The sequence below is a fragment of the Capricornis sumatraensis genome, chromosome 23, assembly GCF_032405125.1.
Source record: "Capricornis sumatraensis isolate serow.1 chromosome 23, serow.2, whole genome shotgun sequence".
NCBI classification, from domain to species: Eukaryota; Metazoa; Chordata; class Mammalia; order Artiodactyla; family Bovidae; genus Capricornis; species Capricornis sumatraensis.
Window position 1 is genome coordinate 24,582,240 of NC_091091.1, and position 14,203 is coordinate 24,596,442.

The 14,203-nt window shown below is 54.9% G+C and overlaps 1 protein-coding gene across 4 annotated transcripts in view; it reads right to left on the reverse strand.

Annotated features, from left to right (window-relative positions):
- The window catches only part of SH3PXD2A (SH3 and PX domains 2A), a 247,045-nt gene that overhangs the window by 75,810 nt on the left and 157,032 nt on the right, over window positions 1-14,203 (reverse strand). For 2 of the 4 annotated variants that reach the window (XM_068961400.1, XM_068961399.1), the window contains exon 6: window positions 5,696-5,724. In XM_068961400.1, coding sequence (XP_068817501.1) covers window positions 5,696-5,724 — 29 coding nt within the window. Of the gene's footprint in view, window positions 1-5,695; window positions 5,754-14,203 lie in introns of those variants that run through there. The other 2 variants (XM_068961402.1, XM_068961401.1) reach the window with 1 other exon arrangement.

The window sequence follows — 14,203 nt, forward strand, 5'->3', positions numbered from 1 at the left end:
CTGCTCTGGGTGGGTGGCTGGGGGGGCTTCGGGGATGGGGGTCTCCTGCAGCAGTGCTCACCTGGGGGAGGCCAATCGCCGACTGGCCCAGCCTACTGCTGGGCACAGCACAAAGCCCTCTAACTGCATCACGCCCTCGAAACTGCACTTTCCTGCAGGTGGCCGCTACTCCATTTTCAAGGGCGTGCCCATCACTCGGGCTAGGCTACGATCCCCAGTTATCCAACCACACACTCATGCAGGAATGGCTCGGGGGGTATTATGCAGGGGTGATCAGGTTCAACATTAGCTGGCTTTCACCTGTTACACTTGATACTCTGAGGGGCCCTGGGTCCCTCAGCTGAAATGTTTTAATGGGCAGAGCTGAGGTGTTACTGCTGAAGAAATTTCACCTGTGGACTGCAACCCCAGCCTGCTCTTGGGTTTCAGACTTGCCTGACTGGCCTACAATTGCATAAGCCAGTTCCTTGCATGAAATGTAATATACAGTAGCTCCTACGGGTCTGGCTTCTCCAGTTGAATCCGGCCAATACAACAGAAGAGGTGAGGGCATGGAGCTCTGGTGAAGAGATCTGCCCAAGGTCACGGGGCTGCGAATGGGAGCCCAGGCAATCTGGCATAAGCTACCCCCACGGCCCACGTTGCCCTCCGCTGCTGTCCTTGCCCGCTCATGGCCGGTCTCCTCCCCTTGACTCTACTCACTGGCCACAAAGAACCGTCCCGAGAGCTAAGGCAGATCATGCCCCCTCTCCTCAGAACGCCTCAGTGGCTCTTCATCTTTCTCACCGTGAAGGCCGAAACCCTTAGAAGGTCTGATGAGGTCCGAGCTGTTGCCCCACTCCCACATCTCTGCTCTCCCCCCTAACACCTTGACCTCCCCTCCACTCCCCCCAGCCACAGGCCTCCCGGCCATGCCTTGAGCAGGCAGAGCAGCACGCTCCTACCTCTGGGCCTTTGCACTGGCTGTGCCCTTGGCCTGGATGGCTCCTCCTTGGGTAACCACGCCACTTCCTTGCTTCCCTGTCCAACAGTACATTGTTGCCTGCACAGGTCATCACTCAGAGTGGACTGCAAACCCCTCTAGGGCAGAAGGGCACATTCCGGTCACCTCAACACTTTACTGGCATACAGCTGGTGCTCAATAAGGGCAGCTGCAGTAGCTGGTCTCCTGCAGTGCTGGATCCTGCTCCCCCACCTGCGTGCAAGTGCTGTGTCTTGACTTGGCAAAGGCCCGGCTCTCCACCGCTAATCACCAAAACTCCTCCTCTTTCCAGACAACATCCCTGACTTGAGGCTGCAGCAACTCTCCTTCCTAACCTGTAGTGTCATTCATGCACCCAGGCCTTCTTCCATCCACCTGGCATTCAACCAGCACCAGGGATTCCTGATACCCGTGCGGGCCCTGCCCTGCAGCAAGGTCTCTGCTTTCAAGGTGGTGGGACACAGATAACACAAGAAAACCCACAAGGTAACGAGAGTGTGGTCAGCAACATGCAGGGAAGAAGCAGGGTGACCTGAGGGGGGCAGCTAGATAGTGGAGCATGGGGCAGCTTCTTTGAGCATAAATCTTAAGGGGCCAGCCATGTGCAAGAACAGAGAACAGCATGAAGGCCAGGGGGACCAGCAAGTGCACAGACCATGTGAAGAAATGAGCCTGCTGCATTTCAGGAATGGACGGTGACAGGTGTGAGAGTGCTGGGTGGGAAGGAGGGGGCAGGGGCAAGGGTGGAGCCCGGGGTGGGATGGTAGGCAGGGGCCAGAGCACACACGGCTCTCCGGGATCAGGGGTTCAGAAAGGCACCTTATTTGACCCATATTTGGAGGAGTTCACTCTTTGGCATGGAGAAAGGTGTGGAGGGGCAACGGTGGGAGCAGACAGGCTGAAGAGGACGCTGAGGTCCTCTGAGGGATGAAGAGGGCTTCTAACAGATGTGATGGTGGAGGTGGGAGAAGGGGATGGGTGTGGAGGTCAGGTGGGCAGGTGAGAGGAAGGGAGGAGTCAGGGATGACTTCTTGATGCTGGGCTTGAGCAACAGGGTGGGTGGTGGGAGGAGGAAGGTGTGAGAAGGAGCAGGTTCCATGGAGGGAAGGAGCAGAGATGACTTTGAGGCTACACTGTCCTCTGGGTATCAAAGTCTCCAGTCCTGCCTCCTCTGTGAGCCTGCCCTCTGTCTGAGCACTTTCTTCCTGGTCACCCAGGTCTGCCTCGTAGTCCTGGCTCTGCGCTCCATAGGAGATCCCTCCAGGAGATCCTCTGAGGATGAGTCGGGGCTTTGGGGACTACAGTGTGACAAGAGGTGGCCAGGCAACAAGCATTTGTGTTCTTTACGCAAACATCGCTGACTGGAGTCACCCTGGGAAGCTTCGTGAGCTTCATCACAGAGCAGAGTGGAACCCCAAACACGAACTCAGACCCCCACTTTGCCACAGACTCCAGGCAGCCACCCTTGGAGACTTAGCTTCTCATTTGTGAAATGGGAATCCCATGAGCCACCATGCAACATGGCTCTGAGTAGGAAATAAAGAAATAGATATATAAAGTAGCCGGTACATAGTGAAAGGGAAGTTGCTCAGTCATGCCTGACTCTCTGCGACCCCATGAACTGTAGCCTACCACACTCCTCTGTCCATGGGATTTTCCAGGCAAGAGTACTGGAGTGGGTTGCCATTTCCTTCGCCAGAGGATCTTCCTGACCCAGGGATCGAACCTGGGTCTCCTGCATTGTAGGCAGACGCTTTACAGTCTGATCCACCAGGGAAGTCCTCCAGTATGTACTAGGTGCTCACTAAATAAGAATAGTAGCTAGCACTTCAGGAGCACTGTCCAGGGTGCAGGCAGTGTTCTAGGCAGACTTATATTTAGAAGTTGATGTAATTTTCATTATAACCATGAGCTGTGTGTTAGTCAGGATTCTCCAGATAAATAAAACAGACTATTGATAGAGAAAGAGAGAGAAAGAAGAGAGGGAAGAATTAGCTCATGTGACTGCGGGGCCTTGATGAGCCCACAATCTGCTGGGGGTAGGCATATAGGCTGGAGACTCAAGGAAAAGCTGCAGTTCAAGTCCAAAGGTGCTGGCAGAATTCCTTCTTGCTTGGGGGAGGTCGGTCTTTCCCTTAAGGCCTTCAACTGATCGGATGAGACCAACCCACATTAGGGAGGGTAATCTGCTTTACTCAAGGTCCACTGATTTAAAAGTTAATCTCATTCAAAAAACATCTTCACAGAAACATCCAGAATAATGCTTGACAAAATATCTGGGCACTGCAGCCCAGTCAAGTTGACCCAGAAAATTAACTCTACAAGGTGGTAAGAATAGTATCCCTAGTTTACAGAGAGGAAGGCAGACACAGGCAGGGTAGGAGGAATGCCCCAGGTCTGAACAGCCAGACTCTAAACTCCTGCCGTCTGGCTCCAGAGCTGACTCTTTTAACCATGACAGTAAGTGGCCATTATGATAAGCACAGCAGCATAAATTAAATTTCTCCATCCATCCTTTTCCTGGCCTGAGAGTGGAAGGCAGAGAAACTGGGGAAGCTTTCCCTGGGTGGGGCCCTGCCTTGCTTAGGAAGCAGCATAGACTCTGAGGCTCAGAGATTGAGGGCAGAGCACCTGGGAGGCTATCTGGTCCAGTCCACAACTCTACGGAGGAGGAAACTGAGGCTGAGAGTAGAGAAGGGACTCACCAGGGGGTCCCAGGGCTTCAGAAAGTGATGAAGACAACAATAAATCATGCTTCTCCAGCGGTTATTGTCTCCTAGGGACTTTACTGCATTAACTTCTTGCATCTTCTACATGTGAGACAGAGAGCATCATTATCCCTGTTTTTTTAAGGAATGAGGAAACTGAGGCAGAGAGGTCATGAAACTGGTGCCAGAATCTCAGCCCAGGCTCGACCAGTCACTGCATCTCTGAGGTTTGGGGCAAGTTTCTTGGGGACGAGGGGATGTACCTGTGTGCTAAGTCACTTTGGTCATGTCCGACTCTTTGAGACCCTATGGACTGTTAGCCCTTCAGCCTTCTCTGTCCATGGGATTCTCCAGGCATGAATACTGGAATGGGTTGCCATGCCCTCCTCCAGGGGATCTTCCTAACTTAGGGATCAAACCAGAGTCTCTTAAGTCTCCTGCACTGGGAGGCGGGCTCTTTACCACTAGCGCTGCTCCCAGGCTTGCCCCTCCTTCCCAGCTCCCCGACCTGGGGCTCTGGCTACAAGGGACCGGGGATAAGATGTTGCAGTTCACGTTCATGAGGCAGCCTCAGCCTCCTTTTCACGGAGGAAACGCCCCGGCGGACAGCGGGGTGCACACCTGAAACACCCCTGCCCAGGTGACAGGCATGTGTGCACATGTGTCTTATCCCACAGCTGGACACAAGCACACACGCCAACCCACAAATGGCTACATGCCAACACACTGGCACACACAGCTAACAAGTGAACACCTGTCAAGCGCACACAACTACGAAACCCCACGTGCACACACACAACCCCCCCCACACACACCCTCTATATAGGACACATCTTTCCTCATCCCAATTAACATACAAGCAAACACTGAAACACACAAAACATAGGAAGCCACACTCAGAAACACACCATGCAATCACAGCTACCCCAATTCACAGCCCATCTTTCATACACAGGCATATTCCTCTACTGATCCAGGGTTCAAAGCGCCTGGACACAAGTACCTGCCCACAAAGTGAGCCGCTACTGTGAGCCACCTATTCTTCCACACTTCCCACACCCGCAAGGGCCAGAACCGCCCTCCTCGGCTGTCCACCCCCACAACTCACCACCCCCATAAGTAGGAATAACACAGATCGTTCCAATCCCTTCCCTCCCTGGCAACTCCCAGTACACACTCATCCCTAAATACAAGGGACCACCCTCCCCCAATTAACTGCACCCCGCCCACGTGCAGGCATTTGCCCAGTTCCTTCCCCCCCCCCCCCGCCCCCGCGAGAATCCTGACCCCAGCGGACAGCGCCCAGCACACACAGCGCCCAAGGACTTGCCCTGCCGCTCCCTGTCTCCACCCCCTTCGCAAACTCCGGGTGAGCCCTGGCACCTGCTGGGCCAATGCTGGGGCAGGTCAGTGCCCTACCACCCGGTCTCCGAGGGCCACCGCGCAGAGCCCCCACCCCCGCAGCGTGGACCAGGCGCTCACAGTCCAGGGAGGAAGGGCAAGGCTGCTCCTCAGGCATTAGAAACTCACAGTCACTCGGGCACGATCCCTGCCCCCCACCCCCAACACCCCCCAACGCCCTGCTCCCGGATCTCACCTTCTCACGGGGAAAACCCAGCATCTCTATTAACCCTTCCGTGGCTGCCGCACCGCGGTAAGGACCCAGGGAGAAATCCCAGCAGTGCCCAGCAGTCGGCCCCGCAGCCCCAGGAGGAGGATCCGGCTGCACACGCAGCGCGGATCTAGGGGGCTTAGGGCCCCTACTCTCCACGATCCCACTTCCATCAGCACCGGGGAGAACCCGAGGGACGCGGAGGGAGGAGGGGGTGCGAGTACCAGAGGTCTTAGGCGGCAGGAGCTGGGGATGGGGGCAACAGAAAGGGAGCAGGACCACGGGGCAGACGGGCAAGGACAAGCCCCCAGAAAGTCCCCCGCAGGGTCAGAGAGGCGCGTGCACGAAGCGGGAGGGAAGGTTGGAGGGAAGAACGACCGGAGGCTCCCTTACCTGATTTCCTCTTGGAACTGCCGTAGTCTCTGAAAAAGAAGCAACAACACACAGACATGGTTAGGGTCGTGAGGGGGCGCGAGGCTGCTGCGCTGCGGCTGCAGGGCACTCGCGGGCCGGTGCTCATGTGATTCCCGCTGCCGGCGAGCCGCGCGCTCCGCAGCCGCACGCACTGCGCGCCGCGCCAGCCCGCGGGGGCCCCCGCCTGCCCGGCCTCCCCTCCGGGCGCGATCGGCCCGCCCCGCCCCGCCCCGCCCGGCCGCCCGCACCCCCGCCCCGCCCCCGCTCGGTGGGCCACTCGCGCCCTTTCCCAGGCACCTTCCCCGGTACTCCGATGGGGGAGGACGAGGCAGGTTTCCAAGCACTTCGTTAACAGGGAAACTGAGGCCCCGGGGAGTGGTCGCTAGAACCCAGGCCCTGCAGCGCACCGGGAGCCCGCTCCCCACCCCTGCCAAACTTCCCCTCCCAGTGCTTTGCCCACTCAGCCTTTAAAGTCACGATCGAAATGTTACCTCCTTCACCTGTCTTGCCTGACATCCTCCCCTTGCAGGTGTGACCCTCTGAAGGAAGTCCACCCCCACCCTAGACCCATGGGTCCCTGAGGTCACACTGTGCCTTGTTCCCTCCAACTGCACCCCTTGGCCAGGCAGTGGTGATGGATGAATAGGGACTGTAGGCTTAAGGCTGACCAGAAAGGCTCAGGCTGGGAACCGGGGAATTCAACAGCGGGTAGAAAGAGCATACTGCCAGGTATGGTGGCTAAACTTCCAGTGAGCACTGGATTCAAATCCTGTCGCTAGAAATAACTGCTGGAGGACCAGAGGTATGTAACAGACTGTAGCCTGCCAGGCTCCTCTGTTCATGGAATTTACCAGGCAAGAATACTGGAGCAGGTTGCCATTTCCTACTCCAGCTGATCTTCCTGACCCAGGGATTGAACCTAAGTCTCCTGCATAGGCAGGTGGATTCTTACCACTGTGTCACCTGGGAAGTCTGTTAACAGCTTTACCTGCCCTGGTCTGCTCCAGCCTGGAGCCTGCTCTGCCCTCCAGCAAGGAGTTAACCCAGGCTCAGCCACAGGCTCCCTCCCAGTCCTGCCCCCACCGCCTTCCTGCCCCTGCTCCTGCCTTCAGCCCCTCCCTGCACCCTTGCAAGAAAGTAAAATGGCTGTCTTGGGAGGCCTTACAAATAGCTGTGAAAAGAAGAGAGGCAAAAAACAAAGGAGAAAAGGAAAGATTTCCCCATTTGAATGCAGAGTTCCAAAGAATAGCAAGGAGAGATAAGAAAGCCTTCCTCAGTGTTCAGTGCAAAGAAATAGAGGAAAACAATAGAATGGGAAAGACTAGAGGTCTCTTCAAGAAAATTGGAGATACCAAGGGAACTTTTCTTGCAAAGATGGGCACAATAAAGGACAGAAATGGTATGGACCTAACAGAGGCAGAAGATACTAAGAAGAGGTGGCAAGAATACAAAGAAGAACTGTACAAAAAAGATCTTCATGACCCAGATGATCACGATGGTGTGATCACTCACCTAGAGCCAGACATCCTGGAATGTGAAGCCAAGTGGGCCTTAGGAAGCATCACTATGAACAAAGCTAATGGAGGTGATGGAAATCCAGTTGAGCTATTTCAAATCCTGAAAGATGATTCTGTGAAAGTTCTGCATTCAATATGCCAAATTTGGAAAACTCAGCAGTGGCCACAGGACTGGAAAAGGTCAGTTTTCATTCCAATCCCAAAGAAAGGCAATGCCAAAGAATGTTCAAACTACCGCACAATTGCACTTATCTCACACACTAGTAAAGTCATGCTCAAAATTCTCCAAGCCAGACTTCAACAATACGTGAACCATGAACTTCCAGATGTTCAAGCTGGTTTTAGAAAAGGCAGAGGAACCAGGGATCAAATTGCCAACATCCACTGGATCATCAAAAAAGCAAGAGAGTTCCAGAAATACATCTATTTCTGCTTTATTGACTACACCAAAGCCTTTGACTGTGTGGATCACAACAAACTGTGGAAAATTCTTCAAGAGACGGGAATACCAGACCACCTGACCTGCCTCTTGAGAAATCTGTATACAGCTCAGAAGCAACAGTTAGAACTGGACATGGAACAACAGACTGGTTCCAAATAGGAAAAGGAGTATGTCAAGGCTGTATATTGTCACCCTGCTTATTTAACTTATATGCAGGGTACATCATGAGAAACGCTGGGCTGGAAGAAGCACAAACTGGAATCAAGATTGCTGGGAGAAATATCAATAACCTCAGATATGCAGATGACACCACCCTTATGGCAGAAAGCGAAGAACTAAAGAGCCTCTTGATGAAAGTGAAAGAGGAGAGTGAAAAAGTTGGCTTAAAGCTCAACATTCAGAAAACAAAGATCATGGCATCTGGTCCCATCACTTCATGGGAAATAGATGGGGAAACAGTGGAAACAGTGTCGGACTTTATTTTTGGGGGGCTCCAAAATCACTGCAGATGGTGATTGCAGCCATGAAATTAAGAGACGCTTACTCCTTGGAAGAAAAGTTATGACCAACCTAGACAGAATATTAAAAGGCAGAGATATTACTTTGCCAACAAAGGTCCATCTAGTCAAGGCTATGGTTTTTCCAGTAGTCATGTATGGATGTGAGAGTTGGACTATAAAGAAAGCTAAGCACTGAAGAACTGATGCTTTTGAACTGTGGTGTTGGAGAAGACTTTTGAGAGTCCCCTGGACTACAAGCAGATCCAACCAGTCAATCCTAAGGGTAGATCAGTCCTAAGTGTTCATTGGAAGGACCAATGTTGAAGCTGAAACTCCAATACTTTGGCCACCTGATGTGAGGAACTGACTCATTGGAAAAGACCCTGATGCTGGGAAAGATTGCAGGCAGGAGGAGAAGGGGATGACAGAGGATGAGATGGTTGGATGGCATCACCAACTCAATGGACATGAGTTTGGCTAAACTCCGGGAGTTGGTGATGGACAGGGAGGCCTGGTGTGCTGCAGTCCTTAAGAAGTCCCTTCCTTTGGTTTTAGGGGGTTCTGCAGGGTCCAAGTTCAACGCCTGGTAAACTTTGAGAGTTGGTGATGGACAGGGAGGCCTGGCGTGCTGCAGTCCTTGGGGTTGCAAAGAGTCGGACATGACTGAGCGACTGAACTGAACTGAAGTGCACCCTTGCATCCACCAGTCCTCAGGAGAGCCCCTAAGACAGGTCTATTAAATGCTCAGGTAGGGCTAGATGGTGATCTATGTGGAGACCAGGGCAAATGCTCGTTTCCCTGGGGATCAAAGAAAATGCCAATTGCCCAGCTTCAGTCGAAGCAAACTGGCAGCTAGGTCTGCTGGCTGGAAAGAGGGAGTCTACTGGAAGGAAGGACAGCAGGTTCACTGGGAAAGGAGTCATCTTCTTGGACTCCCCAAGACTCCAATCCTGGGGGTCTAGGGGGTGACCTGGGCTTTGAGGCCATTTGTTAAGCTTCAAGGTGCTTTGCCTCCACAGCCTAGGATGAGGGGACCCCCGTTTCCTAGGCTCGTAGGTTTCCCACAGAAGCCTGTGAGTAGGAATGCTGGGGCTGAGGCCCAGGAACCTCCATTTCTGATACCATCCCCTTCCCCCTCCCCACCAGCCCTCTTGTTTGAGAACCTCCTCAGTATTCCGAGCCTCTTTCAATCCTCACATCCACACTAAGGAGGTTCTCTCATCCGCACCTTACAGATGAGGTTTGGTCACTGCCCAGGGTCATCCAAGCTGGGGAAGGGCTGTGGTTTATGAGCCCCCTGTCCCCATGAAACTGCATCACGGGTGGGGGATAATGGGGAAACTGCTGAATCTGTTGCCTTCAAAAGGCAGGTGGGAGAGTTCCCATTTGCCCCTGTCCCCGGCCTGTCAGTCCAGGAAGGCCAGAGCCAGGGTCAGCTCCCTGGGGCAGAATGGAGACGGGGAAGACCCTGTGTAGAAGTGCCTGGCTGTACCCATGGAAGCTCTGCTGTGGGGAGAATTCCCAGCGAGGAGGAGGAGAGTGTTACATGGCAGCTACGTCCAGCCCAGCAGACTTGCATCTCCCAAGGAGAGACTTTGTTTCTCAGGCCTTATTGCTGGGTAGGGCCTGAGGAAGGGCAGAGAGTGGAGGGCCAGGATCAGCTCCCCTTCCCTGCCCCACCACCTCCCAGCTGGTCCTGCAGGAGAAGCCTCTGGCCCGGGGACCACAGTGGCCCACTGCCCATCCCCTGGCGGCCAGCAGACCAGATGGGGGGGCGTGGCTTCCTCGCCGTGATGGTCATTGCGTCGTCTCCACTCTGTTTGTGCAGCTGCGCTGCCCATGATTCTCTTTGAGCTTGTCAACAGCCCCCAAGGGGAGACAGGCAGGTCATTACCGTGTCACGGGGGCATGTCAAGGCTCAGGGGTGGGAGAGGGACATAGTTCATGGCTGCTGAGGCCACTCTGTGCCAGGCCCCATCAGCGATTCTCAACCTGAGCATTCAACAGGTTCATCTGGGGAGCCGGAGTTACAAGTTCAGATGTGGCCCCCACCCCTGAGCTGATGAACATAGTGTCTGCATCTTGGACGAGGCCCCAAGGCTGCTGGTTGAGAACCCCAGGTCCAGCACAGTCTCTGCTCAATCACTGAAATCCCTGTAGGCAGCAGTGGTGCCAGGGGGCACTCCAGCCCCTGTACCACAACCTCCGCTGGGACTCAAGCCACCCCCCGGAAAATCTTGCTTAGTAAGAACAATGAGCTTGAGGTACCAATGAAGCTTCCAGACAACCCCTGCCCGCTCCCCGCAACCCACCCCAGCCAGCCTGTCCTTCAACTAGAGGATGAGCCCTTCCCTTCAAGGACTCCTGAATCCTGTGGTCTCCTTTTTTGGGCAGGTGAGGACAGCAAAGCTTAGAGAAGCTGGACAACATGTTCAAGGTCACACAGTCAGTAGGTGAGGCTGGGAATGGAGGCTGTGAGCCTGGGCCTTCTCTGGGTCAAGACCAACCCCCAAATGCTGCCACCAGTGGGTGCAGGGGAGGAGGGCAATGCCAGCCCTGGAGGCCTGAGAAGCACATGGGTTAATGGGGTGGAGGCCAAGGCCCTGGCATGCGGGGCCCAGGCTGGGGCTGGATGGTGGGACTGGCAGGCCTAGGACTCCCTCCACAGGGTCTGGCCTCCAGCCCGAGTAGGGGCGGCCCTGATAGGAAACCTCTTGGAGGTTTCCGGTTGGGCACCTTTTAGCAAAGCCATTTCATATTTTTAGCCGTTGAATGTGCTGAGAAGCAGCTTAGATATCCAGTAGCTGGGACTCCCCCATCCCTCACATACCAGGGCATGGGGCGGGGTGGGGAGAGGCAGGGATCTCCCGCCTCCTGCTGCCCTGCAATCAGTCCTGGCCTGGGCAGCACAGCAGACCCTCCGTCAGAGGTCCAGCTTCCCACCAACTCAAGACCCCCTCCCCACCTTGCTCAGTTCTTGCCTGGAGCTGGTGCTGACAGCCCCCACGCCCCTGGCAATTCCACTCCCGGTAGGTCACAGTCTAGCCTGCTTCCGACTTGCTGCTGAATCACCCTCTCCCGGGGAGTCACAGGAAGGGAGAAAGGGAGGGGAGGCGAGGCTGGCGTCTCCCTCCAGTGCCGCCAGAAGCTAATGTAATTGAAAAGGCCTCCCAGGCTGTCCTGACACGGCTCCGTCAGGCCACTCGGCCTTCTCTGCAACTGGTCCGGGGGTGACCAAGGCCACAGTGACCAACCATCCTGGGCAAAACTGCGACACAGGACTCTCAGAGCTCAAACTGGGAATGTCACAGACAAACCAGGATAGTTGATCACCAGATGGTGTTCAGGTCAGGCCTGGCTGGAGAAAAAGGGTGGGGTTCCTCCAACCCAGCATCACACTCTTCCCTTATTTAAACAGGGAACTCCCACTCTGCAGCCTATGTGATATAAACAGTTCATCTAGGATGTTGCTGTCTGCAGCATGAGGGAACGTGCTGGAAGCAGATTCCAGTTCAACTTTCTGCTACTTGCTGGCTGGGTGGTCATCTTGAGCTACTTCCTTTACCTCGTGAACCTCTATTTCTCTGTGTATAGAAGGAGGACAGTAACTGTAGCAACCCATTAGGATTTGGGGAGCATGACACACACAGTGCTCTTAAAGAGGTTCACATAGTGCCCGGCACAGAAAATGCTATAGAAACGCTTATTTTCTCACCCATGGCCCTGACCCCACCTCTGTTGCTACCCAAATGGCAAAGTCCTGTTTGAACTTGGACCCTGCAGAACCCCCTAAAACCAAAGGAAGGGACTTCTTCTTAAGGACCCCACCACGATGCTGGTGGCACAGTACCATGCAGGGGCGAGTGCAGACTACTCTGCAGTTTCAGGCTTTCAGACACCAACCCAGGCTTTCAGACACCAACCCAGGCTGTCTGTCAAGTGCCATCCACAAAGGGAAAGCCTGTTTGTACACACAGTGTTTGAATAGGGCTCGTCTAGAAACAGCCAGATTTTCAAGGTGACACTGATCCACAGGAATTGGCACGCTCTGGACTCATGTATTGGAATGCATCTAACCTCCAAGGAGCGGCAAATGCTCAGAGCCCTGAACCAAGCGATGATCGTGCTAATGGCGCTCAGAGAGGCCAGCTTTCCTTTTGGTTGCCCCTTTCATTTCTCTTGTTGAGTGAGACATGCTGTGCTCCTTCCCCGGACATTCCAGGGAAGGGGCTGGTGCTGGATACAGAAAAGAGGGAGAGGCTGGAGTGAGGGGGCGGGAAAGGCATTTAACAGGCCCTGTGTCTGGGGCACCTGGTTTTGCACATGCTTCCCCTCCCTTTCTTGAACAGATATTTGCCCTGCGGTGCCTGGAGAATCCCAGGGACGGCAGAACCTGGTGGGCTGCTGTCTATGGGGTCGCACAGAGTTGGACACGACTGAAGCGACTTAGCAGCAGCAGCTCTGAAGTGGGCAGAGGTGGTGTTAATATGATTTGTGGATGAGGAGATTGAGGTCCTGAGGGCCTAAGTGGCTGGCCGGGCTCATGAAGCTCCACTGACATTCTGACCCAGAGAGCTCCCCACGTCGAGGTCCACCGGGGACTGGAGTGCGAGGGGAGGACGCACAGGCCGGGGAAGCAGGAAAGGAGAAAGGAGGAGATGGAGAAAGGAGGCAGCCATCCTGCCGGTGATGGTTCCCGGAGTGAGAGGCAAAGCCAGGAAGAGCCCCCGAGACAAAGGGAGAGACTAGGAGAGAAAGCCCAGTCTGGCAGACCGGCTGTGTGGAAGGATGCTGAGTCCCCGGCCGTGGCATTCTGAGTGCTGCAGGGCTGTGCCCTTCACTGCCCATTGCCCCTTCCCCCCGCCCTGCCCCCTGCACTGTTGCTCCTGTCAGCGAGTGCCCTGGCAAAGGAGGACAGGCACGCAGTGCCAGCCTGATGTTCTCACCCCGTCTGCTGGCTGACATTGGCTGTTTGGCCCAGGACGCCTGTCTGCAGGGCTGCGGCTGCTGGGAACCGCAGGTTGCCAGATGGCTGTCGGTGACCTTGAGAGCCGAGCGGTCCTGGGGTCGTGGGTGGGACCTAGATCATTGGATCATGGGGACGGTGGGGGGGTGCGGGGGTGATGGTATGCAACCCTGGCTAGGGGAGTGACATGGAGCCCTTGAGGTGTGCAGCAATGGTGCTGACTGCTGTTGTTAACCAGTAAGCACTTTGTGGCTCCTGCAGGAGGCAGCCTTGTGAAGGCCTGAGCGGGCGTGGGAGAAATACATGACTTGTGCTTCTGGCCTGCGAGTATGGGGTGAAATTAAGGGAATAAAACTACCTAGAACAGTAAGGAAGGTAACATTCTGAGACAGCCCATGCTGAGAGTCACAGAAGAGGTTACCCACCAGGTGCAGAGAAGACAGAGATCCCAGGGCTATAGGACATCCAAGGTGGCCTCCTGGAGGAGAAAACTGTGAGCTGGGCCTTGGAGGAGCAGAGGAGTTTGGATCCATGGAGAGGGTAGAGAGGGGGAAAGTTCAAGCAGGAACAAGGAGCTTTGAAGAGGAGGAGCTGAACTCCTGGGGAGGGTTGGTGAGCAGAGGGACAGGCAAGGAAAGGCCAGGCTAGGGGGAGGCGGAGACCGGAGCGGGGAAGGGTAGGCTTTGAAGTCCTGCTCCGAAATCTGGAAGGTTTCAGAATGGAAGGGTGATAGGGTCAGGGCCTGGCTGGGGGAAGGTTTTTTGTTAAGAGGCTGAGGTGGACAGCTAGGGGGCGGGCAGGAGAGGCTTCAAAGACTCTGAGCCTGGATGTCCACCGCCCACCCCCACCCCCGGCAGTTCTGGGCCTGGCTCTGCCCTTCCGTGGCCAGTAGACCTGGGCAAGACACTTCCAACTGGCACTTTTTGAATGCCAGGTTGTGACCCGTGAGTGAATTCTGAAACCAACTAGGTGGGTCCTCACCAGCATGTTTAAAAGGTAAAACAGCCATCTCCAAACTTTTGGACCCCAGGGACTGGTTTTGTGGAAAACAATGTTTCCATC